At 40.5% G+C, this 25,919-nt stretch overlaps 1 protein-coding gene across 4 annotated transcripts in view; it reads right to left on the reverse strand.

Moving 5' to 3' along the window:
• tln1 (talin 1) overlaps positions 1-25,832 on the reverse strand; it is a 67,920-nt gene extending 42,088 nt beyond the window's left edge. The window contains exons 1-14 of one of the 4 annotated variants that reach the window (XM_010748911.3): positions 25,646-25,832; positions 10,839-10,912; positions 10,403-10,491; positions 7,618-7,780; positions 6,642-6,739; positions 6,162-6,291; positions 5,787-5,939; positions 4,691-4,833; positions 4,273-4,400; positions 4,104-4,164; positions 3,610-3,714; positions 2,972-3,127; positions 1,940-2,041; positions 1,227-1,303 (exon numbers count right to left, since the gene is read on the reverse strand). In XM_010748911.3, coding sequence (XP_010747213.3) covers positions 1,227-1,303; positions 1,940-2,041; positions 2,972-3,127; positions 3,610-3,714; positions 4,104-4,164; positions 4,273-4,400; positions 4,691-4,833; positions 5,787-5,939; positions 6,162-6,291; positions 6,642-6,739; positions 7,618-7,747 — 1,283 coding nt within the window. In that variant the 5' untranslated portion in view covers positions 7,748-7,780; positions 10,403-10,491; positions 10,839-10,912; positions 25,646-25,832. Of the gene's footprint in view, positions 1-1,226; positions 1,304-1,939; positions 2,042-2,971; positions 3,128-3,609; positions 3,715-4,103; positions 4,165-4,272; positions 4,401-4,690; positions 4,834-5,786; positions 5,940-6,161; positions 6,292-6,641; positions 6,740-7,617; positions 7,781-10,402; positions 10,492-10,838; positions 10,913-25,645 lie in introns of those variants that run through there. The other 3 variants (XM_027281012.1, XM_027281015.1, XM_027281017.1) reach the window with 3 other exon arrangements.
• Between the last annotated feature and the right edge of the window lie 87 nt (positions 25,833-25,919).

The raw sequence follows: 25,919 nt of genomic DNA on the forward strand, positions 1-25,919 counted from the left end.
TGATAATTTAGGACAAAGCAGTTGTAATACAGTAGTAAATGTCACTCTGAAACAGTCGTCTTTACTGGTTGTTTAGTATTCTAAGAGATGTTATTTTTAATCATTTAGAAATTGCCATTTTATGATTCAGTTTTAAAATCTATTTTCAATGATGGTTTTCACAGTAATGTAATACATGCTTAAAAGTTCAAAGTTACAATTTGGTTATGATGAAATGCAACTGATGGAGAGAAGAAATTTGCTCTAAAAATGTTAAATCACTTGTTTTATGGAACCCCTTCTAATTGCTAGGGTTTTATCTACTAGGTGAAATAATAAATTTGATCTTGCTCCTCTGTCCAGTGGCATATTTGCACATGATCTGTGACCTCCCCGATGACCTTCTTTAACACCTTGGTGTTGTAGGGGATCTTCGCTATCTTAAAGGCCCTTGTTGACCTGAAAGTGGAACTCACACATCATGGGAATGGGATGATGGGGTACATAAGAGGGGTTCTTAAAGTTTCTCACTGATTGTATGAATTAATCTAAACCAATTGCTTTTTTTGAAAGATGATTTTTATGGATGGCCTTTTGAATAATTCTGTGTGATTACAAATGTTTTATAATGTTTGTGTCAGTCCCATTCTGACTCCCTGGTGGTCTCTAAATTTGGTAATTATTATTATTCGGTAGTTAGTAGTTAGGTTAGTATTGATCTTATCATCAAGAGGGGATTGTTATGGAATTTTCTATCCTTAGGTTACTTGAGGCCACGTGTGAGCCTTGTGTTCCTCGGCAGTATTAACTGTTTGTCTTTGACTAGGTGCCACCATATCTCAACACTGTGGTGGCCAGGGTCGAAGAGGCCTGTTGCTGCCTTCCTAGTCACAATAGATAGCTTGTTATTGCCATTCCAATCTGCGTAAGCGGACATCTGTGTTCCCAGACTAGAATATGTTGACAATAACACCTTCAAGAGTAAAAGACATTCTCTTTGACTAATTCTGGGGCATATAGTATTTGGGGTGTGCTCTTTGGGTTTAAAGTATATCCACCATCACAAGTTTGTCAGAATGCGAGGCCAACTCAAGCACTTCAGGTGTACTTTGAGAGTGTCTCTAGTTCTCCTTGGCCAAGTGTCCATAAATAATACAGCATAAGACATCAGAGGCTCCTGAACACTTTCTTCTCTCCTGACCTTGACCTTTGACTTCAGCAATTTCTCCACAACAAAACACACTTACTTTTTGGGTGAAACAGAGTCTTCCAGCATCGTTGACTCTTCATCTCCCTCCAGGCCAAAGTGGTCTTTGCTCTTTTTCTGTTCAAACACAGTAATGACATCAGTAGTGTCTTTTAACGAAAGACAGCTGAAGGCATCAACCTGGTCTACACGTTTGAAACACTGTGCTTTTACATCTCAATAAACATGCGTCAGTAGATACTGTGACATTTTTGACTGCTGTTGCTGTTTAGAGCAGCAAGAAATCATTACAACTTAATGAGCAATCCATTAATGAGACAAGATGAAGAGTGAGCATCTGGGAGTCCATAGTAGAAATTCATCATTCATGTCCGGTGGTTGAAATGTTATTAGAAGTTTGATGTTGGTATTTTACAAGTATCTATTACTTTGTATTACTATTGTAAGGCTGATAAAAAAGGGCCATTGCTATTTAACAGAACAATCTGCATAGCAACTGGAAGACAAAGGGACTGGCAGTGTCAGAGGCCAAGTGGGCATTAACTAACATAATACATAATGAGTGTTAATTCACTGGAACATAAATCCGTGTCATTAGATAGAATGTGATATAAATCAGTCAACAGAGGTTGAGGAAAGCATCCATCCTTCCTTGCTTATGGGCCACACAGCTTAAGTTGGTGTATTAATAATAGTAATAATAATAATAATAATAATAATAATAATAATAACAACAACAACAACAACAACAACCTTTTTTAGGATGATGTCGATGTAACCAGCAATCAGCTGAGCGATCTGCTCTCCCTCAGTGGTCTGCACAGAGTAGTATCCGTCCTGATAGTCTCCAAAGTCCTAAAAGCAGAACAAAAAATAACTTTAGACTGAAAGTTGAACACATGCAGGGGGCTGACCATGACCATCAGCACCCCTGGCTAGGGTGTAACTGGGGATCTCAGTTTCTGATGAACACAGCTGGAACGCAGTTAGCTGTCAGTTCACAGCTCTCCATGTCTTCGAGTTTATATTCGCACAGATACTGTATGTGATGTCCCTGTGTTGTGGTAATGCAGTCTGGAATATCAATCCACCCATTCTTTTGTTGAGGGATGTGGTCTGTGGAGCCTAAGAAGAGACAGGTTACATCTGCAGCACTTTTCTACATATTGTGTTGTTTAAACACTAATCTTCTGATCTATTTTCAAAACAGTCCGGGTGTAGTTGTGACCATTACATCTAGGTCTGAGTTCTTAACTCCACCATCATTTCTCACTTGGTTTTCATTCTTCAGTCAAAGAGACTTAAGGTAAGCACTGGTGTGCACGCAGGACTTGAAACCATTTGGGACAAACGTTCTGAGCAAAGACTTCAAGCCCTCTAAGCACCTGCATGATCACACATGTTGAGCTACTCGCTTTAAGTTACGTCAGAAATCACACATAATCACTGCATATCGTGTCTCAACACAGCGAATGGATGCTGTAAGGGGGCGATGGGGAAGCAGCATCAGGTCCAGACATGCTTCAAAGAAAACTCACTTCAGCTGCTCAAATCTAGCATGTCAGATTTTAAACTTACACCAATGATGTTAATAGGTGACGCTTGTAAAGTAAACTGACTGATAAACTGAGAGCTGATACAGTTTACCTTTCCTTCCCAGCAGCAGCTCAGGGTCAAAAATATAAAAATAAGAAACCTTATTGTTACTATCAAACCTTTGTGATATAAGGGACTGCACCTGATCTCCTGCTTGCCGCTCTCATGCATTACAACCAAAGAACTCACCAAGGTGAAGCTCTTGGGTGAGGCAGCCCAACGTTTGATGTTGGTCAGGTTCCACTCCTGGATCACCTCTTTGGTCTTCTCATCCACCCTCATCACACTCTCTTTGGTGATACCCAGCAGACGAGGCACCAGTTTGTTCTTGCCCTTCATTTTCTCCTGCAGGAGGTTTGAGGAAAGTTAGAATGTCCTTTCGGCAAATAACAGCAAAGTCTACAAAACAAATTTTAGTGCTGATTCCTGCTCTTCTTTTATGAAGCAATACTCTCCAGTCCTGATATAAATGTCTCTATAGCAACTATACTAACACCTTTCTCAGCCACCACTGTTGGGTGTGAACCACTGTTGTTTGGCCACACATAACCTGAAGCCTAGCAAGATGGACTCTTTCTCTGGACAATTCATTCAACTGTTAGCAATGTGAGAAGTACTCCTGACAACAAACACGAAGCTACTCTGTCCATCTGTTTTCTGTTTTTCTCTAACTCTATACATGAAAAAACTAAGACGAGTTCACGTAACTTCAGATCTGTTCCAAAGGAGTCACTAACCACTGGTTAACACAGCTATATGGTTGGGATGAACGTATCCATCTTATCGAGCCACTGTTCTTCCATGTTGAGTGATGACCCTCTTCTTACCTTGACCAGAAAGAATGACACTCCATAGGTTTTCAGAGACCGGGCCAGCTTCACATAGCTGACTTTGGCTTCAATCTCAGTCATGTTCTGACAGTTTTTGTGTGCCTGCAGAAACAAGAGAAACATCATAGTACATCAACTCAGTGTGCTGTCAGAAAGCCAATCCAAATATTAGCTTTTTTTACATTTGCTGCATCTTGTGAATTATGGACATTTGTGAAGCTACCTCATTTGTGTCATCCTGCAATTGAGTTTTTTTTAAACACTAGTTTAAGGTAGACTTTTGCTATACCTATCCTAAATCTAAAATCTTCCTCTCTGCTCACTGCTGAAAATTTCAAACTTAATACTGAGAGTTTCTGTTTTAATATTGGAAACTAGAACAAAATCAGCAAGCAGTATAGCTAAATACACATAACTCCTGTACTCTTGCTCATCTGTCCAGAAATAATGAAGTAATGCATGCTCCTGTACCGACACAGTCAAGTTCTTACCTGGAAGATCTTTTTCTCTCCTTTGTTCTTGATGTACTCCTTGGGAAGGAATTCTTTTAAACTAAAGAGGAAAGAGTTCAACTAGAGTCAAACAAGCTCACTCAAAACCGAAATGTCAAATAAACATGGACAAAAGAAAACAGTAAATATGTATGAAGACAGCGCTTACTCCAAGAATCCAGGCTTGTGTTTGGACTCGTTGTGGTCACCAAACTGAATCTGACACTGATAGCCAGCAAACTCACAGGCCTTGTCAAAGGAGACTGGATGAGATCCATTCAGAATGTCATCACGGGCCTGCCATTACACATACACACACAGACACTAATGAGAACAGCCTGAGTTTCAAAATCTTTATCTAATCACAATCTTTAACCAACTGTTATGGAGAATATAGTAAGGAAACCAAAATGAAAAGAGATAGTGCCAGTACATGTGTTCATCTTTAAATAATAATAACTCAAATAGAAGTGCATATTCATTTGTCTCTGAATGTTATAAGATGGCGGTGAAAAGTGAAAGTGAAGCATGCCACTAAACAAAGTAAGGAAAAGCAGTTCTCAGGTCTGGGTGAATAGATTGTGTACCTGCACATAGAGCAAGTTGAGCTGGACAGGGTCTCTGGAGTCCACATTCTGGTCTGAGTAGAAGAACTTCCTCCTCAGCAGCAACATCTCTGTTTCCTCCACACCCTGTTCCCTCAATGTCCTGCCATGGTCCAACCAGTTCACTGAGGAAGAATGACAATTACAAAGACTTACTTACTAATCCATATAGTCCCTCTTATCTAATCTAATACTGTAGAATGCATTGTCAGAAAAGTAACAGGCATCTAAGAAATGTAGTCAAAGACGGTTGATGCTGCAGTCTTTTCTTTTTGTCTGTATACTGCACATATACAATAAAGACAATATGTCAGAGTGTAATGATGGGGACACCAACCAATCAGTACAGCATTTATTTTAACTCTACTCTCATGCTATTTCTGAATGATTTCGACTCTCCCTCATTACAGCTCATTACTGCTGTATGTGTGAGAGTCTGTTTAGAGACAGAGGCAACACTTGCTGTCACATGATGTTCTCCAGGTCAGAAAATGGCACTGATGATTTGGGTCAAAGGTAGTGCTGAGAATTTACTTCAGGGGTAGGGAGGATCTCTCTGATCAGACAGGATGAGGCTGTAAAAAAAAACACTATGTAGATGGACGGAGTTGTGTTCTTCTGCAGAAACGGAAAAAAACATTTGACTGAAGTGAATATCAACTGTGGACAGTTAACTGAATTGGGAACTGAATTGTATACAATAATCATCATTTAGTCTCACCATATTATGTCTTCACACTAAGTGCTGTGCCTCTTTTTTAAATGGACCAGTATCATGTTAGGTATGCAGAAAAAAAAAGGTACAATTATATTTTGTGTTATGATATTTTATCATTATGTTTAATATGTGTATCAACATATCCTCTGGACTATTCTTTAGTTTGAAAGCTCACACTACGCAGAGGTCAAGTGGAGGGGAAGAGATGTGACAAGTGTTTTCAGTATAGTCAGATAATTACACAACGTGTGATGATGAAACAATGGCAACGAGTCATTGCTGGTCAAACCCATCATTTAACCTCGGTCAATCTACAGAGCATGAAGTGAGTGTGTTTGTGTTGATGTGTTCTTGTCATACACTCGTCATCTGTGTGGAGCTTCTGCTTCAGCTTCTCCATCTTCTTGTCGTCTCTCAGCAGAGTCTTGTCTCTTTTCAGGGTGCCTGTGGTCTCCTCCTTCTTCTCCTCACCGATGTCTCGCACCAGCGAGTACTCATCATAGTTTGTAATGCCTGACACGCAAACATAATCAGGTTACTACTATTTTCTTTCAATGACACACTGGAGTACAGGCACACGTTGAGGATCACTGTGAATAATTGCAGCCTTCATGATCAATTAAAAACAGTCAGCAGCATCAATAGATCTTGTTGTGTAGGTGATGTACTGATGGACAGACAAACATCAGGGCAGATATTAGCAGTGAACTTTAAGTTGTGTGTAAAAGAGCTGACCTATTCTAGCACAGATGGTCATGAGCATGTCGCTGACAATCTTAGAGTCGTCCACCATGACGGTCTTCACTGTGCCATCCAGCATGCGGATCTTCAGAGGCCTCTGCTTCTTCTTGTACTCCAGAGTATCCTGACAGACAAAGGAGACAGTTCAGGAGCTCTGACTTACTGCAGGTCAAAATGTCTGACACATCTTTCAGGCCTTTAATTATCTGTGATACTCAAAGGGCAGATTAACAACTGCCCCAGCGGCTTAGACCTCCAGCAGTCAGATTTATTGTGTGTCAGCTGGTTTGTCTGAGTTCAATTGAAAAACTGTGAGAATATGTAAACACGATATCAACTGACACAATAAGGGCCTTAAGAATGGTCCTGCTTTACCATCTGACCACTAGTTTAAAGACCTACTCTTATTTTACTGTTATGCTTTAAGTATTTGTAACATTCGTGGTGTGTAGAGTGTGATGTAGGGTGACTCACTCCATTTCTCAACATGTAGTAGTCCAGGGCCTTTCCTGCCTCGAGCCAGATGCCTTTCTTTGGGTCTTCATCAGACAGGAACAGCCCATAGTCATTGGCTGTAGAAGGAAATAGAAATACTGAGTGAGTCACTGCAACTGTGTTTCTTGGCGTACTTGCACATGTGGATATTAACCACTGAGGAGCTATTACTGCCTCAAGTACTTATGCTGCTTCCTTGTCCATGTTAATCAGGTCAGTGGGTCGTTGGATGATCAACATCTGTTTAAATGCATACCTCTGCTCCAAACATATCATGTTACACTGTTCAAAACTGCCCACTACATGTCTCCTGGGGGTAAGACAGGAGAACTGCTTCCCCTGCAGGAGAGTGGAAAAAAGCTGATGAATGTGGCAGTCAGAGATAACGACCTTTAACTCTTTGTCTTTTCAAAAGTAAAATGACTTACAGGTTGGAACAGGCAACACAGAGAATTGCTGTTAAAACAGTTTATGTAATGAGACATAAGACTGCAGGCACGACAGCTGATATGTCTGTGGAGCAGAGGGCTGTTCTCAGTTTTCTACTGCAGGACCTCTGAGGAGCCTGTAATCATCAGCTGGCCTGGAATGTTCCTGTGTGACCAGCATCTCTGTGCATGCCTGTACTGTCCTAGATCAGGTCTCATCATTAGAACAGGAAGGAACAAATACCCCGTCACCATCTATCACAGGCAAATCTTAACCAATCAGATCAATACCATATTCTTGTCATAGCCAGTTGGAAGCAGACCAAAAACATCTTTACCATCAAGAAAAGCCTGCAGTTCTTTGCTCTGACAGGACAAACCCTGGCCCCTTCTTACCTCTGCATGCCTGGCCAATTACCAATCAGTGTCAAATTAGCGTGTTTACAACCAAATATTATATATATATTGAAAAGGTGTGGTTTGGAGGGGGTTTCTAAGGGAGAAGCTGAGAAAGATGGAAAACTCACGCTGGCCAAGCTGTGCCTCAGGAACTCTCTCCCTGATGATACGGCAGGCATCGTACACCATGGTAGAGGGCTCAAACTGCATGGTCTTCACCACATTCCCCACACCGATCTTTAGTGACAGGGCCACCATGATTGCTGCTCTGCACCTCCACCCGACTCACACCTGCACCATGCACAAAAAAGTAAAGTAGTTAGGACAAATTAATAGTATTTGTATGACGTGTCAACACCTGTATAGACTTCCAAGGATTCAGTGGTTACAATGCATTTTTGCCAGCAGTACAATGCCAATGTGTTCCCTGCACTGTTTTTAAGTACAAGGAGGGTTCACTTTAAAACTGAGGACATAGACTGGATGTGGGAAAATGTTTTTTCACATTGCTTTTTGTTACAAATGTACCTTCTGCTCGGTGATGCTCACAGTGATGCGTGTTTATGTAAATGTTCTCCACTTATCACCGCCTAACTGTAGTAGCTGCAGATATGAGCAATTTTTCAACTACATAAGCAAGTTACTTTCCAGTGTCAAGTATGTTGACATGGTAACAGAATTTATCTTTCTGCCTTATTCTGTAAGTGTCACTTATCTGATGTAACTAACATGTACACAAATGATAACACATAGGTGCCTATACTAGTACTTTGAGAACTTCTGCACATTTATGAGGGCTTTGTATTAGAAATAATGACTAGACTAATGTTTCACATGTTCTACAGTGTTTGTTTCATAAATGAGTGTATGTTTACAGTGACTAATATACTAAGTTAACATTATGTGAGAGAGACATACACTCACCAGCTGCTCATTAGCATGGTACAAAATGTTTTGATACAGAGGAAGCTAAACTTTAGGAGTGTGTCTCAGGCCCGTTACTGAGTCAGTTTGAAGTTTGTCTGGACCTGCTGCTTTGGCTCCTCCTTGAGCTGCCGTTCTTTTAATTAGTGGACAACCTCTAAGCCACACCCGCCCACAATCAATTATAAATTATATTAAAATGTGTAACCAGTTCCTAGCAGACACCGAAAATTAAAGTATGAACCTAAAAATGAAAACATAAACACGTTGAAAACAGTAGTTTCTGCTGTTTATGTCTGTTTGGATTTGAAAGTTTAATTCAGCCATATTCTCTGGCTGTCAAAGCTCCACCAGACTCCCTGTCTTTGCAGCAGGAGTCTGACAGTAGCTGCTGTCCATGCTACACTGGACAGTGATCAGTCGGTCTCCCCCGTGTAATCCTGACTTAAATCACGCAATACATAATCACAAAGGTTAAGCCTCATTGCTCCGCACTTCTCTGTTGCATGCTTTAAATGTGCTGTAAGGGAGAGCAGAATTTGAGGGTACTGTTACCCTGAAAAAGCATGAATCAGAATTCTAAATCAGTGAAGTCAGTTTGTGAGCTTTAGAGTTGGTGGTATGTTGGACAGAGTCAAGCTAACAGTTTCCCTCTCTTCTCAGTCTTTGTGCTCAGCTAAGCTAAAAGGCTATTTTCAATTGAACAGAGGGAAATGATTTTAGCACTCTAAATGAAGTTCAGTAAAGGGAAGTTCACCACAACAGTTCCACATTCCTACAGTCATCTTTACTGAGGGGATTTCTACATTTGCATCAAGTGTCAGTTCAGAGCATGGAGCTCTGTTTAAAATGAGGAACACCATTTTCATTTAAAATTACATGAAACCGGGTCACTGTGAGAAATCACCTTCAGAGAGGAAACTAAGTGATACCGAAGTTTATAAAGCATGAAAGTTGATTACAATAAAAAATAAACTTCTACCAGGTTGGTCAGTCAACAGATTCCCCTCCAAACGTCTGCTCCAAGTTAATGTAGAGCGATCAGCACATCCATGCTTTATCATTTTGTACATCATGTTACCTATGGCAAAGTCATGTATCACATTACACAGAAACACAGCACAGCACAGCACAGCACAGCAGGGTGTGTGTTTTGTGTGTGATTTAGATAATGTGCATCGATGCAGCACAGTCATGTCAAAGCATGGACACTGCCCATGATTCTCTAAAGTGTGGCAGTATTTCAGACAAAGACCTGAGCCATGGTGCTCTGTACAACAGTAGTACAACCAGCAGCAACATCTAAAGTCCTATTTATGTTATATGTAACACATCAGGCATGTGACAAATACTGTATATTATGATTATATGATTATTAGGATTATTAGGATAAGGATTAGTAGTAGTAGTAGTAGTAGTAGTAGTAGTAGTAGTAGTAGTACATAAGTCCAGTACTCCCTCTTATAGCTCTGGTTTCCTGAGCAAACTATCTGGCTCTTTAGGCTGGAAGTGTTCCACCGCGTTCCCTCTCTTTGTCCGTGTGCTGTGTGGTGCTGAGCAGGAAGTGTACAGTTTGTCACTCCTCAGTACTGTCTGTTTTAAGAGCTGTTCCACTGCAAACAGCTGCCTGCTCGTAAAAGCAAAACACTGTTGAAAAGCTCTGTAGAGCCGGATAGTAATAACTCTTTAATAATTACTATTTAATAATATTAATTCTACAATCACATTACACCACATGGTTCTTTAATAAGTATGGTTGATAGAATATTGATTAGTGTTGCTTGAGCCTTTTCTGCAGTGTGTAACAAGGACACTGTGATAGCAGACAGGGGCAGGGAGTACGCAGGTTTCTTTTTAAAGCTGTTTGGAGATTACATGTTGGCTGCAGAGGGACAGCATGGAGAGAGAAAACAGCATGGCATGTATTGGCATCAGCACTCAGAGTGATTGGATGTCACAACACAGACGCCCTGACACCCTCAGCCTCACCTCATCCTGCTGACACTGTATCTCTATCAGTTCCTCCCTCTTTTTGGGGCTACTTCCTTGATGACATGTGGATGTAGGGCATCAGATCTCTGGATAGAGTTATCAAAATGAATCCTGGGTATTGTAGTGACAGATTAAAATAGACTGATAGACTTTCCCTAGGAAATTGAGTAAATTCTGCCCCCAGAGTTTGACACAAGATACAAAAAAAAAGTATTTCATTCATCTTGTGAGGTTTGTGTTGTGACTACAGCTTCTATAGTTGCACAGTTTCTTAAAGTTTTATATTTTAACTATGAAACAGATTGTGCTGAGTGAAGCACTGGATTCACCTCAGATAAACTGCTGTTTATGCGTGCTGATTGCTCCTCATTTTCACTTCACTAGTATCTACTTCAGTGATTGAAAAGAAAAAGGAGTTGAGTGAACTAAATACCTGATGTAAACCAGTGTTCTGTTGACAGCCCTCCTGCCCAGTCAGATGATGAACTCTGGGTTTCTTCTCTTTGGCTGAAGAAATGGAAAGACACACACACACACACACACACACACACACACACACACAGGTTACGAATAGGAATACCACCAGGACAATATGAATATAATTTAACCTGCAGAAAAATGATTTCTGGAGATATCTCAAACTCAGACTGTTTATGTAAGAACAATAAATTTGGATCAAAACCTGGATGGGTGGGGAGAGATGAGAGATGAGAGAGATGTCAAAACTCTTTTGAGTTTTCATATATTCTTATATACTTATTTTACCGGTACTTTATTTATGTATTTCTTGGTTTTCCATGGTATTTTCAGAACTGTGTTGTGTGTATATATCAGTATGTTTGCTGTAGTTTTTTTTGTGCATTGGTTGTATTGTTGCTTCAAAGTAAACAATAAATAATAATAATGCAAAAAAACAAACAAACAAAAAAATCTGTATGCTAAACATGAAGCCACCAGCAGCTGGTTAGCCTGGCTCACCACTGTGTGTAGAAATGATAAACATAAACAGTACATTTCATTAATAAGTGAAATCTATAACAGAAGAAGTTGTAGTGGTTTATATACTTCTGTTAAAAGTCAAACTCACATGAAGTGACGTCTCGCAAATATTTTAGTGGCTGACTGTGGATGACTCTGCAGCAACATGTTTGAACTGACTTCAGGCATTTGGCTGCAGCATGCACAGCACTCAGGCTGCTGTCAGTCAGCGCAACATGCTGATACACAACACGCCTCTGTGTGTGTGTTGTTTGGTGGCTCTCATGAGGCTGTCATAGATGATATGATGATGATAGATGAAATAACATCTTCATTCAAACTGCTATTTAGCTATTTTAGCTTGGTGAGTATGTGGGGTTAGAGGGTGGAGGGTTGTTGTGAGATCCCACTCAGATGTCGTGATGTCATATCCTGTTTTAAAAAAGCCCTCCGATGCCATAAAAGGGCATTTCAGGGATCTGTATACTCCCAGCTATGATTCATCTGGGAGCAGTGTATCCTGTCTGCAGTAAACGTAAAGACACTTTGTTAGGGTTAAGGACAGATAACAGACCAATCATCACTCAGCTCATTCATGTCTGGAGTTCAGATGCTACAAGGTCAAAGCCTCCTGATCTTGTGTGCTTTATTATTATTAAAGACATTAAGGACCAAGAAGCTGAGGCTGCTTCGGCCTTTAATCTCCCAGCCGGATTAGAGTCAAGTCAAAGTCAGACTTCTGAACATACACTGTTAAGGCTTCCCGCTCCACCCTGACTAAAAGAGGAAGTGCTGAGTCACAACAGTTACTGAGAAATGAGAAGAAGAAGAAAAATAGTCCACAGCAGCCAATCACCATCAGTGTGCGTATATATTTATTCAGCATGACTATAAAGTGACAGCAGTCAACTGTCATGGTGAGGCCACACATCCTGTCTCTGTCCAGCAGACATTTACAAGACAACTGAGCCCTATCTTGTCCCTTCAGGCCTGACACGCTCTGCTTTAGAGGAATATTACAATAACTTATCTTCTTATGTCAGAACAACTAATTTCACTTCCACAATAGCTCTCTAGAGCTGATAAACTCAGATGACTGAAGCTGCTAACAGCATGGCTAGTGAGATACATTGTAGTATAAGGCTGGAGGACACTTCAAATCAATTCTCTCAACAGTACAACATTATGTATGCTCTGTAAGCTTCAAGTCACTGAGTGCAAACACTTCTGGGAGAATTTGGTCAATCAGTGATTAGTCCCAGCTACTTAAATGTAATGACTTGCTGCTTTTATTGTCTCACGGCAACATTCATAAACACTCAACAAGCTCCCTTTTTCATGAGTTCAAGCATCTGATATTCAAATGACGGCAACAAGTAGTAGGAGCCAATCAGAGGTAAAGGTAGGTCTGTAGCCCTGTGTCATATAGCGATAGTTAAAAGGTCCAGTGTGTAAGATTTGGGAGGATATTGGCAGAAATTAAATATAATATTTATAAGTATGTTTTCATCAGTGTATAATCACCTGAAAATAAGAGCCACTGTTGAACCTCCATGTTTCTATTGAAGCAGAGATATGAGATATATCTAAATATGACCTTTTGCTGTTAATGTGAATTTTTCAGCACGTCTCAGAGTTTTTCCTACATGCTTGGAAGGATAGGGTGAGGCATGGGAGAGTAACTTCACCGCTAGGTGGCACTAAATCCTACTGGACCTTTAAGTGTCTAAAAAATGTCACGTTTCAAGATAAAGCTGCACATTTTGGGACGTCCTGTTACTGTGACCAGTCCAACACACACCTGTGTCAGGGTCATGCAACCGAGAGAGCAAAAACTCTGTCTCCATCGCCGGCTAACAAGCAGCACATCATTAGCATTCTCTGAGTGGTAACGTAGCGGGGCATCGAACAGCTTCACATAGCCTGACACGGCCTAGCACAGGACTGCTCAACTTTTGTTAATGAATATGAACTTACTTAAGAAATAAAGATATTATTTATGATTATCTTTGACAGTGAATGCACCACAGTCTCATGCCTGTTTAAACCATATGAGCCCCTCCAGACGAGATACTCATACTCTAGAACTGCTCTGGGTGGATGTGTCAGCATTCATTACACTCGTGGCTGTGTATGACAAAGTCATGCTTCACTGGCAAAGTACAGAGTAGCTGGCCTGCACACAATGCCAATGTATCACTGTCACCATCATAAGAGATATAAGATGACAAACATCCTTTAACATGATGCTACGTTAGTTTAAAAATGAACCCACAGATAATGAGATCTGCTACTTTGAGATCAAACTACGTGTTGTTACTGTTTTGGTGTGAGACCCCTCACATTTAAGAATGAGCTTATTCCACATCAGCATAATATATAGTACATATACTACAGAGCACAGCTGATTATTAGTTTGGGTTTAGTATCTTCAGGAGTCGCTGACCACTGTCTTCTCCTCTAACCCAAACTAAAGACGTTTTAACAGTGCAGCGTTGCAGCAGATGTGAAGCAGGCTGTGGTGAAGAGTTCCACACTGCAGAGCACATACACTTTCTGTTCACAGCTGCACTCAAACATCCTGTGTAATCGTGACCGTAGCCAGCCACGATGTCTGCGCTGCAGCATGATGTGACACTGCACCGCACAGCCTGCACATCATCGACCTGTACCACAGCACTTCTCTGCCTTTTCTATTGGAGCCATATATATATATATATATATATATATATATATATATATATATATACACATATACACACACTCTCTTGTTTATTTTTTTTAAACTTGCACTGTCATCACAAGTCTCCACAGAAACAGGAAGAAGTCATTGTTTCATTACATTGAGATCATTCATGAATGTTGGAGCTGCTGGTAGTGACCAGTGCACAGCCTGTTTAATAAAGAGCTGTAACTGCACTCATATTTGACATCAGTCATCTTCCACACTGGCACCACTCTGCTTGTGTCTTTTCACAGATGTGCCACTGCTACACCCACAGTTGACACAGCTGCAGCTCTTTAAAATACATTTGATGAAAGTGGGACAATGAAAGAGTCCTGACATCATTACAGCACTCTCTACCTGTGACACCTGAATTACACTGAGCCATCTGTTCAGGTTATTATCTGCAGCTGTGTTTGACCTGCTGTGACACCGTCAGAACAGTCTGATGGGGTTTCTTGTTCCCACTTTGAGTGCGTACAGTTTATTCTTTTGTGTTGCTGTGCTGCTGCCACTGTCAGAATCCGTGCAGTCTTGTTGATAGTAGGAGTGATCAACAGTATTTCATGTTAGATAAATCCTCCACTGTGAGGAGAATCTGTTCCATCCTCAGGATATCTGTCTTGTCAGATCACCCTATGTACAGGGTGGCACCATGACTCTCTACTCCATGGTCCATTTCTTATGATACTTCAAAGGAGTGGCATTTTAATGTGAAAGCAGCAGCACATCTGTGTGAGACACTGGCAAAGGGCTAGTGTGTCAGACACTTAGAGTACTTGGAGTCAGAGACAGCTGTGTGCAGGGATTGCTTCCACCTGTGGTCAACAGTGTCAAAAGGAGAACCGTTGCTGGGGAGTCAGTTCTGTCAGTAGCACTGCCACATAGACTCAACTCAACTTTCTGTCTTATAAAAATAAAAGCAGAATCAGGTGATCATAATCATCATCATCATCATCATCATCATCATCATCATCATCATCATCAACTGAGAGTAAAGAGCCTAAAATGATGTTGACTTCCAAAACATGTGATACAAACTGAGGATTTTTTTAACCAAATATTAAACAGTTCAGAGCATTTACACCTTTTTGAATTGAATTAGTTCAACAATGTGACCATATACAATTTTTAGCCATGTGAAACAGAAGCAACGTTTCCATCATCTACATCATGAGTGAGGCAAACCTGCCTTCATAGACACTGAAGAGTGTGTTTGCTGCTTCAGTTTCAAGGTGCTGGTATTATTCATGCTGGTCCACGTGCCATCATGGCTTACTGGACACTTATAGACACTCACAGAAGAGAACACACTAATGCATTAGTACCACCTGTGCTTACAATACAATGACAACATGTCCAAATGTCTGCATCAGAACAGACTATGGGGCGCACAAGACATGAGTCAGATTCAGTGCTGCGATGTGTTCTAATGGAGACACACTGCCTCGGCTGCACACTATTACATAGAAAGGCCACATGTTTACTGAGTGATTTTTACACACTACAAACACTTCATAACTCTCAGCAGCTTATCTATATATACACAGTATTCATGAAGCCACGGGCAGAATGTGGTTACAGCAGCCACAGCATCACCTCACCACTGACTTCTGCTGTGTGTGTATAGATCCCCGAAGGCTCTCTGAACTGCCAACCGCACTGTGACTATTCTGGGAAGAGGGCCGTCCATTTCTAAAAGTTATCAAGGAAATGTTAGATTTCTCTGTTTGGATTAGTTGCTAGTGTGCCATCCAGCAAACCAGATTAAAGATAGATAGTTTTAAAGTTCGTACTGAGCAGTTGGACCTGTACGAGTAGCTCTGTGATGTTTGCATCAATGACGGTCGTAAGACACAGTTGTAGAAATCCACATTAAATCACTCTACGGACCACTTTAACTTTCTTCATTAGCAGCAGCATACTGCATCACCTAGTGCCTAATGTCCAAATATACCACTACATGTCATATCTGTAAAATCCAGAGGTAATACCTAGTAATTATTAAGCAATACTTGAATTTTTCCTCACTACACCTGAGAAGGAAACGCTGCAGCATTTGATAATGGACAGCCTTTACGTGTTGCTATTGTTTCTTTTTCTTTCTACATCCTTTAAATGAGACACTAGTTCATATTTAGCAGAGCAACATGAACCTCTGTAGACTGTAGAGCTGGTTCTGCTGCCTCCAGCCATGCGGAGGAATTCAACTGTGCATTCCTTTGGAATACCAGCATCAGAACATAGAGACGGAGAGAAAGAGGGAGAGGAGAAAGAAGAGAAGCTTTATTCAGCCTGATGTCACTGGCAGCCAGCACAAGAACTAAATGCAGCCAATCCCAGAGGAACAAAGGAATGTGAGGACGGAGAAATACTGTGGCAGCAGGAAGATAACATCTCGCCTACAATTTAAGACTGCTTTCAACTCCAAGTCAACTGAAAACAAGGCTGTTTGGAATACAGACAGAACTTATCCCACTTCCTGTAACCGCTGACATTTAAACACAACAATTAATTTTCTGAAATGAAATGATATGATAATGCAGCCACTGTTGTGAATATATTATCTCTATTATCAAAGCACTATCTGCTGACGCATTCTCACAGAACTCATGTTGACTTTGATGAGTCTGAGATACTTTTTGCATCTTTAATAAAAACAGCTCCGTCCTTCACTTTCCTGTCTGTGCATGCTGTTTAAACACGCTACAGAGGATTACAGCAAGAGTAAAAATATCCACACACACTTACACACACATTACTGTCACAAATGCAAAGACTAAAGATTTTTTTCAAAACTATTATAGAAAATTGTTGGATATGGAATAAATATTTCTTAATGTATTATTTCAGAAATAAAATTTAGAAACTGAATAAAGAAGATGGACTATCCACAGATTTATAAAAGGCAGAATAATTCATATTAATCTTCAATGTACCATAGCAGGTGTATGACACAAGTACTGTACCGATCAAACATCTGGACACACATTAATGTCTTCCCTTTATTCTATTTTTTATATAGTAGAGTAACACAGATGGAATTATGTGGTAAACAAACATTTCTCTTTTCTTTGATGACAACTCTGCACACTCTTCATTCTCTCAGTCAGCTTCATCAGGTCGTCGCGTCTTATATACATGAAATTATGAATTTACAAATCTAAGCAAATAAACAATATTCTAAATAAAGGTTCTGTACAACAAATAATTCTCAAATTGTCTCTTACAACCATAATTAAGGAGAGAGAGTGCTGCATTGTACGTACCCTTGATGAATGATTATGACAATTATGCCATCCATTTTTGATGAGCAAACTGCACAAAAACTGCAAAATAATCTTTTATTTCCAAATGCAGTCCTGTTTATGTATTATTACATTATCGGATAATGATTTTTTTTAATGCTACACCAATAATGTAATAACCAGACAATAATGTAATAACTTATTACATTATTGGCAAAATGTTATTACGTTACCGCCTCAAAAACGTTCTTACATTACTGGCATGTTATTACATTATTTATATTATTATTACTTTAAAATGGCCCAAATTATTATTATGTTATTGGCAGGAATTACATTATTGGACTTTATTACATTATCGGTTGCTACAAGCTGTGTCCAGACTATTGACTAGTACTGTACATGTTAAGACACTGAGGTGCAGTTGACCCGTTGGATCAAAACTTAACTTCAATTGTTCAATCAGAGTAACGACAGGTCGAGACACCCACACCCACACCCACACACACACACACACACACACACACACTTCCTAATTCCTTCAGCCACGTGTCAAGCGTTGGGGCTTCTGAGAATTTCAGGTTTTCTGGCTACAGCATGGACACAGAGACAGCCTGAGCTTCATACCTATTCTTCACTCTAACCTTTCTATCTGACACATGTCTGCTTTTTCAAACCTGCACATTCTTGAGGTGCCTAGTAGTTCTCCTGGTAGAGACTGAGTTCTTACTGCAGCTGCAGGTTTGATTCCAGCCTTTACTGCTGTCATCTCCTCCGTCTCTCTCTCTCTCTCTCTCTCTCACTGCTTTTGCTATTTGGCTGCTACTATCAAATAGAAGCAAAAAGAACATGCATGTTCTGTGTGGATTTTACTCAACATAGTTAATTAGCCCACTGTTTGACAATGCAGAACATACCGTGATGTATGCGTTCAGTGTGGAATAGAATAGAATGAGTTGAAGAACGTTGGTGTTTCCCGGACAGACTTCCTCTGGGTTTAAACACTGTCCCTTTCTCAGGCCTTCTCATCCACATTCTGAACTGGACTTGTGGTGTTCATTAAATAGAAGTGGCTGCTCCACAGTTCCATGTTAATATAAAGTGGCCAGTAATGTTCTACAATGCACAGAGAAGATGTCACTGCTGTAACACTGTTGTCTTTTATGTGAGCAGACAAACATTTAGCACTTGTTATTTTAAGACCATTCACATGTCTGTTTGGAAAGAGAAACCAAATACTGCTTCTGTGTGAAGAAAAGAACCCAGAATGCTCTGAAGTGTCTGTGTGATGCTGAGTAACAGGCATCCAGGATTCACATTGACACATATGGTCTCACCCCAAATGTTAGCATGCAGTTGACCACTGCCAGCAAAATAATCACATCAAACTTCTAAAATGGATCTCCAAATCTCCTCAGGTTCTTCCTTCATATCATTATTAAATGCTTTAAATGGGCTGCATTTATCTCTGCACACATCGCTCTGCTCTGACTGAACTCCCCAGGCATCTGACACAGGTTTGGGAATTGGCTCAAGTCTAAAACAAATAATTTCTTGTGCAGGAGGAGTGGCGGCACATGTTGTCTTGACCAAATATGGCTGAGTGAAAACACTACGGTCTGATCTGTGCAGCACTCTGGAATGAAAAGCAGGTTTCCTTAACTGGTGTGAGAGTGGGCCATGACACAACACACTGACACCTATCTAACAAGGTTTTTACTCTATCAGCTGGATGTGTGGCTGTTACTAAAACCATGCAGGTTCAACTGAATGACATCTTTCTCACAGGCTACACTGTACTTAATGTTCCCTGTTGCCTGCAAACCTGATCTAACTATGAAGTCAAATCTACATTTGAACACAATGACAGTCTGAAGAAATAATGAAACAGGAAATCCCCTGTTAATAATGACACATTTGGCTGTTGAAATGTGAACAGTGAACTGCAGTCAGCATCCAGTTGCTCACACTGTCATCCACACCCTGGACATCGGCAATAACAATAAATAAATGAAGAAATTATAGTTAGAGATAATTGACTGAGTCAAACTAACTAAACTAACTTTCCCTCCACTAGTAAAAAATAATGCCAGCCTTTAAAAACACAGAAAGCCTCAGCTACGCAGCCTGCAGCTAATTAATAACAGTGAATGGACATGTTTGTGGTCCCATAAACAGTTTGGGTGAAGGTTCTCCACCTCGTTCTCTCCTTTTTTCCAGCACCATTCAACACAGGTGTGACAGACATGGCACAGGGACCAAGCAAACTAGTACAACAATTCAACTTGACTCAGCACTCTTTACTGCAGGCGTGTGTGTGTGTGTGTGTGTGTGTGTGTGTGTGTGTGTGTGTGTGTGTGTGTGTGTGTGTGCGTGTGCACTACAACAAGTTGAATTGACTCAGCACTCTTTACTATATGCAGGCAGCTACGTCATCCTCATCCCCTTCACACTGACACTCTGCCCACAAACAAACACAGGTACATAAGTTAATACTGGATGCCACATTTCTTCTGAACATTCTGACATTTGTTTTTAGTTTCAATGCAATGATTGACATAATTATTATTCAAGTTAAGCTATTCAAATTCAAATATAAATGATTCAGATTCAGTTTCTGGTGGCACATATTTCAGCCTATAGAAGTCTTCTCCATTTGTCTAGAGAAAACATTCATAATTATAACTAGATACTTCTAGTGTAACTGCCCCCACACACATACACACAGATACAGGAAGTGAGTGGAAGTGTGTGTGTGTGTGTGCGTGTGTGTGTTTGTTTGTGGGTGGAGTGTGTGTATGTGTGTGTGTGTTTGTTTGTGGGCAGAGTGTCAGTGTGGAATCATCGTAAAGGAAAAGGGTGCAGTCTGGGGAGCTTCTACAGCTGTCAAAAGCAAAAGCCCCAACCACCAACCAGAAATACAAAGCAGAGGGTTAGTAAACAACAGAATGCTGAACCTCTGCGACTGTGGCTGACCTGAACACAATTTTCACCTTGAATGAAAGGAATCTGGAAATTGAAAATCAATTAGTTACACTCGTCAATGTCTATGCACCTCCGGACAGTGATAAGGGTTTTTTCAAGAATTTATTTGAAGTTGTTGTTCAAGAAATAGAAGGGATACTGATATGTGGAGGGGATTTTAACAACACACTGAATCAGGATTTGGACACAACTAGTGCAAAGAAAAGTAGCAAAACTCAAGTGTACTTAAATACTGTATTAACAGAGCTGGGAATTTCAGATGTCTGGAGGGAGCTACATCCATTCGAAAGGGATTTTACGTACTTCTCAGCTCCCCATTCAGTCTATTCAAGGATAGATTATTTTTTCATGAATACAGCAGATAGATTTAGAATAGAAGAGTGTAAAATTGGAGTAGCAGACCTCTCAGATCATTGTATTCTCCACCTGACACTGAATATGAACAACAGGAGACGGAATACAGTATGGAGAATGAATGTTGGTGTACTAAACAATCCAGGATTTGTTGAGGACATCAAAACAGAAATAAATACATACAGGGAGGAGAACGACAATGGGGAGGTAGATTTTACTACTCTATGGGATGCCATGAAAGCAGTTATGCGGGGAAAACTAATATCTTGAGCAGCATTTAATAAGAAGGATAGGCTGAAATTATATCAGATGAAGATTGAAGAGCTTAAAAAATTAGAGCAACAACATAAAGACTCGAATGATGCAGGTTTACTTCAACAAATCAAGGAAGTGAGGGCAAAAGTGAATGAGATACTAGGAGACGAAGTGGAAAAGAAATCTAGACTTCTAAAGCAGACTTATTATGAATCAGGCCCCAAAGCTACAAAATTACTAGCTAGGCGATTAAGGAAACAGCAACTCATGAATACAATCCATAAAATCAGAGATCCCATAACCAATTCATTAGAATTTGAACCAGGAAAAATAGAAAATGTCTTTGAAAAGTACTACAAAAATCTGTATACACAACCGCAATCAGCGGACGAGGAAGTAATAAGAAACTTTTTAAGTTCATTGGACCTACCAACAATAGGAGAGAAACAGAATGAAAGTAAATTCATGTATCACAGCAAAGGAACTGGAAGAAGCCGTTAATAAGTTGAAACCAAATAAAGCCCCAGGGAGTGACGGCTTCCCAGCCGAATGGTACAAAATGTTTAAAAAGGAATTGGGTCCAATGTTATTAGCAGCATTCAGTGAAACATTAAAAAAAGGCAGGATCCCCCTCTTGGAAAGAAGCCATAATTACGGTGATTCACAAGGAGGGAAAAGATACGGAATTCTGTGAAAATTATAGGCCTATATCAATATTAAATTGTGATTATAAGATTTACACAACCATCCTAGCTAAGAGACTCGAAACTTTTATGGCAGAATTAATTAATGAAGATCAATGTGGCTTTATCAAGGGGCGCCAAACACAAGACAATATAAGGAGGACTTTACATATAATTGAAGAAGTACAAAAAAAGGGAGAAAGTGCACTGCTGCTCAGTTTGGATGCAGAAAAAGCTTTCGATAGCGTCAGCTGGAAATTTTTATATCTTACTTTAGAAAGATTCGGCTTTAATACAGACTCAGTTAACATTATTAGAACACTCTACCAGGACCCGAAAGCTAGAATTAAAATAAATGGTAGTCTCACTAACTGGTTCAAACTAGAAAGATCTACTAGACAGGGCTGTTGCTTATCGCCAACTCTCTTTGCAATTTTCATAGAACCTTTGGCCCAGGCAATAACAGAAGACGAAGGTATAGCAGGGATAGAGGTAAAGGGCACAGAACATAAAATCGGGCTATTTGCAGATGATGTTATGATCAGTCTAAAACAACCAGATGTCTGTCTTCCAAGACTTGGTTGGCGCTAACATTGGATTTTAGTTCCAGAATAGAAATCATAAAGATGAATGTTTTACCGAGGATTTTATACCTATTCCAATCACTACCAACAGAAATCCCCACATCACAATTCAGAGAATGGAACAAAAAAATCTCACGATTCATCTGGGCGGGGAAAAGACCAAGGATAAAATACGCAACTCTTCAGATTCCCAAGGACAAAGGACTACCAAACCTCTTAGATTATTATTATGCCGCCCAGACTCGACCTTTGGTGTATTGGTGTGACCCTGAGTATACTGCAAGGTGGAAAGATATTGAATTAAAAAGAGAGGGATACCATATCCAAAGTATGATTGCAAACAGGGACATGTTTAAAAAATATAAGAATATGCTTGATCCAATTACTAGATTCACTCTGGAAATCTGGTTCATAGTGATTAGGAAGTACAAGTTAGAAAGAGAAACCAAAATTTTGAGCTGGCTGACTTGTGACTCTAAATTTAAACCAGGGGCAATGGATAGTAGCTATGAACAATGGATAAACAAGGGGATAACGTGGAAAGAATTTTGTTGGAAAAATGTGATCAGGTTCTTTATTACTCCCAAAAGAAAGAGCAAAATTTCAACTACACAACAAACATGCTGGAGACGGTGTGGAGAGCAGAATGCAGGTCACACTCATGTTTTTTGGGAATGTACTAAAATAAGAAATTATTGGAATGATGTGTGGGTAGAATTGAAAACAATACTGGGATACGAACTACCAAGGACATGTGAGATATTATACCTGTGTAACCTGACAAGGAAAAATGTACAATATGAAGACGAATATCTGGTAAAAATTCTGTTGGCTGCAGCCAAGAAGGCAATCACCAGGAAATGGTGTAGAGAGGACCCTCCTACTCGGAGGAACTGGCTGGACATAGTGGAGGAAATAATCAACATGGAAAAATGTACGTATATATTGAGACTTCGGCAAACGGAATTTGATAAGAAATGTGAAAAATGGACAGAGCATAAATCTCAAAGCAGAGACACCAATGAAAACTTGGACTGATGTCAGAGACATTTGAGAAATATTAACAACATGTTACCCACTGACCCTGTGATGTGTTCTTTAATGTTGTTATATACCAAAAATCAATAAAGTTTGAGTGAAAAAAAATGAAAAAAAGAAAGGAATCTGGAAGTCAAGAAGTTAAAGAGAGAGAGGGGCCTGTTCAAAGGGAAGAGTGAAGGGGATGAGAATGACGTAGCTGCCTGCATATAGTAAAGAGTGCTAAGTCAATTCAACTTGTTGTAGTACACACACGCGCGCGCACACACACGCACGCACACGCGCACACACACGCACGCACACGCGCACACACACACACACACACACACACACACACACACACACACACACACACACACACACACACACACACACACGTAGGTGCTGATTGGCCAAAGAGGCGTTCTGTGTGGCACATATTTCAGCCCATAGACTTCTGTTATACTCTGTGGCTGGTGGGGAGATGCAGAGAGGTATAAAGTCTAATGAGGCAAAAAATGGACCAGAACTGGCTGTCCACACAAAGCTCAGAACCCAAATATGAATTTCTTGCAGCTACAGCTGAAACTATGAAAACTATGAATTAGTCAACAAAAAACTAAATCATCAACCGTTTCAAAGCATCTTTAATCATTTATCCTGCAAAGTGTAATCAAAGTGTCTTAAAGTCATTTATCCATTATTACAATTGTTGATTCATTTTTGGTTGATAAAATAATGTAATTAATTTATAATTCTGGCATTAAACACTTTTTGGTCCACCATAACCACTTTATCACCCATAACATATAGGTTATATTATTATTATTATTATTATTATTATTATTATTATTATTTATTATTATATGCATGGTGTCCTCATGGGATAACTCATTATTGCATATAACTACTACTGTATCACAGAGTTGATGCTGATGTAAACACATCTAACTAACGTGTTGTCACACACACCTGGAAGACAAGTGTGTAGAACAGTGAAGTCATAAAAGCAAAGTGCTGAATCCTGCCACTGTGAGCACTGAGATGATAACAAATACAAGTGTGAATCATGAAATTCACAATATCAAACAAAAAGATCTGAGATCTCATGACAGGTCAAATGCTGAAACCTGACAGGTAGATCATCAACCAGGGATAAAAATGAAATCGGTAAACAATAATTGTCAAGATCATAACATCAGACAGTAACACAGAAATATGAACATACGCTGCATGGCCCATCCACAGAGGTTTAAATGGGTGAGTGTGGGAGGAAGATTGGACAGCAACATGTTGGAACAAAGCAGACCTTGAACCTATCATCAGTGACTGTGGCCCACATTCACAAACCTGGACCTTCCCCAAAGAACCTGAGCCTTGACTTCAGACTTCAGACTCTGAACAGCTTCAGCTTTCACACATCTTGACCATTCACTGTGTTCACTGTTGCATTAGGAGACTGGCAAGGCTGCTGCAAAGACATGGAATGACATGGAATGATTCTGTGGTACAGCTGCATGCAGGCAGTGTGTCACTGCTCATTTGTTTGGTTCTGTGGGGGCTGGCATGTTTTTAAATACAAGCCAGTCTTGTAATGTGTTACTGGCAGCAGTTTATTGCTGCAAGTGAACATGTCTGCATGCACATTCCTCCGCTGTGTCGTATCACAATCACAGCGGTGCAAGAATTTACACCCGGAGGCGATGTTTTCCTTGTCTGGTAGCTGCACACACGCCCAATACACACGTCCGAAGAAAGAAGCGACAGAACACACACACACACACACGTGAGCCAGAGGACGCTACGTGACGGCTGCTGTCAGAGGACAGGCCGAGGTGGTCTGCAGACAATAGCTCCTTTAAAATGCGGAACTCTGACAGAGCGACAAGATTTCACAACGCTGCACTAACAACTCTCTCTCTCTCTCTCTCTCTCTCTCTCTCTCTCTCTCTCTCTCACACACACACACACACACACACACACAGTGTGACGCCCTAACTTCTTCTGCGGAAACTTAAACAGAACGCTGCATGTTTGTTGGTGGACAGCGAAGTAGTCCAGGGGATATTCAGCTGAGTGTGTGTGTGTGTGTGTGTGTGTGTGTGTGTGCGCGTGCGTGTGTGGCGCCTCTTACTTAACAGCACGTCGTTTTCTATTTGAGTTAACGAAGCAGTGTGTTCTATTTCTCTCTCTCTCTCTCTCTCTCTCTCTCTCACACACACACACACACACACACACACACACACACACACACACACACACACAGTGTGTGTGTGTGTGTGTGTTTCATTAGCAGGCCATTGTCTGCGGACTTTTGCTCCGTTTTCTTGCCTCCACAGCGAGTCTGTGGTGACGTCACTGACTTGTAGCTAGCTGCTGGAAACTTTTCAAAGTTACAAACACAGTCTGACCTGAGCGCGTGAGTCCAGTCCTGCCGGCGGCCCCTCGAACTTTCGGAACCAGACGTGTTAATGCTCCTTCAATCAATCCCGACACAAGGCTTTTTTACCGAGGGGAAATGCCAGATAGCGACTTTTTCTTACTTCCCCTCCCTATCCGCTCTCAGGAGTGGTGCTGCTTAAACTCCACCCTGGCAGTCTGCGTCGTCTTTCAGCGGGGCGGTGTCGCTCTTCTGTGGAGGTTTAGTGAACTGCTGCTCCAACTGTTAGTTCAGCCCGACAGCAC

Source organism: Larimichthys crocea, chromosome I, assembly GCF_000972845.2.
Source record: "Larimichthys crocea isolate SSNF chromosome I, L_crocea_2.0, whole genome shotgun sequence".
NCBI classification, from domain to species: domain Eukaryota; kingdom Metazoa; phylum Chordata; class Actinopteri; family Sciaenidae; genus Larimichthys; species Larimichthys crocea.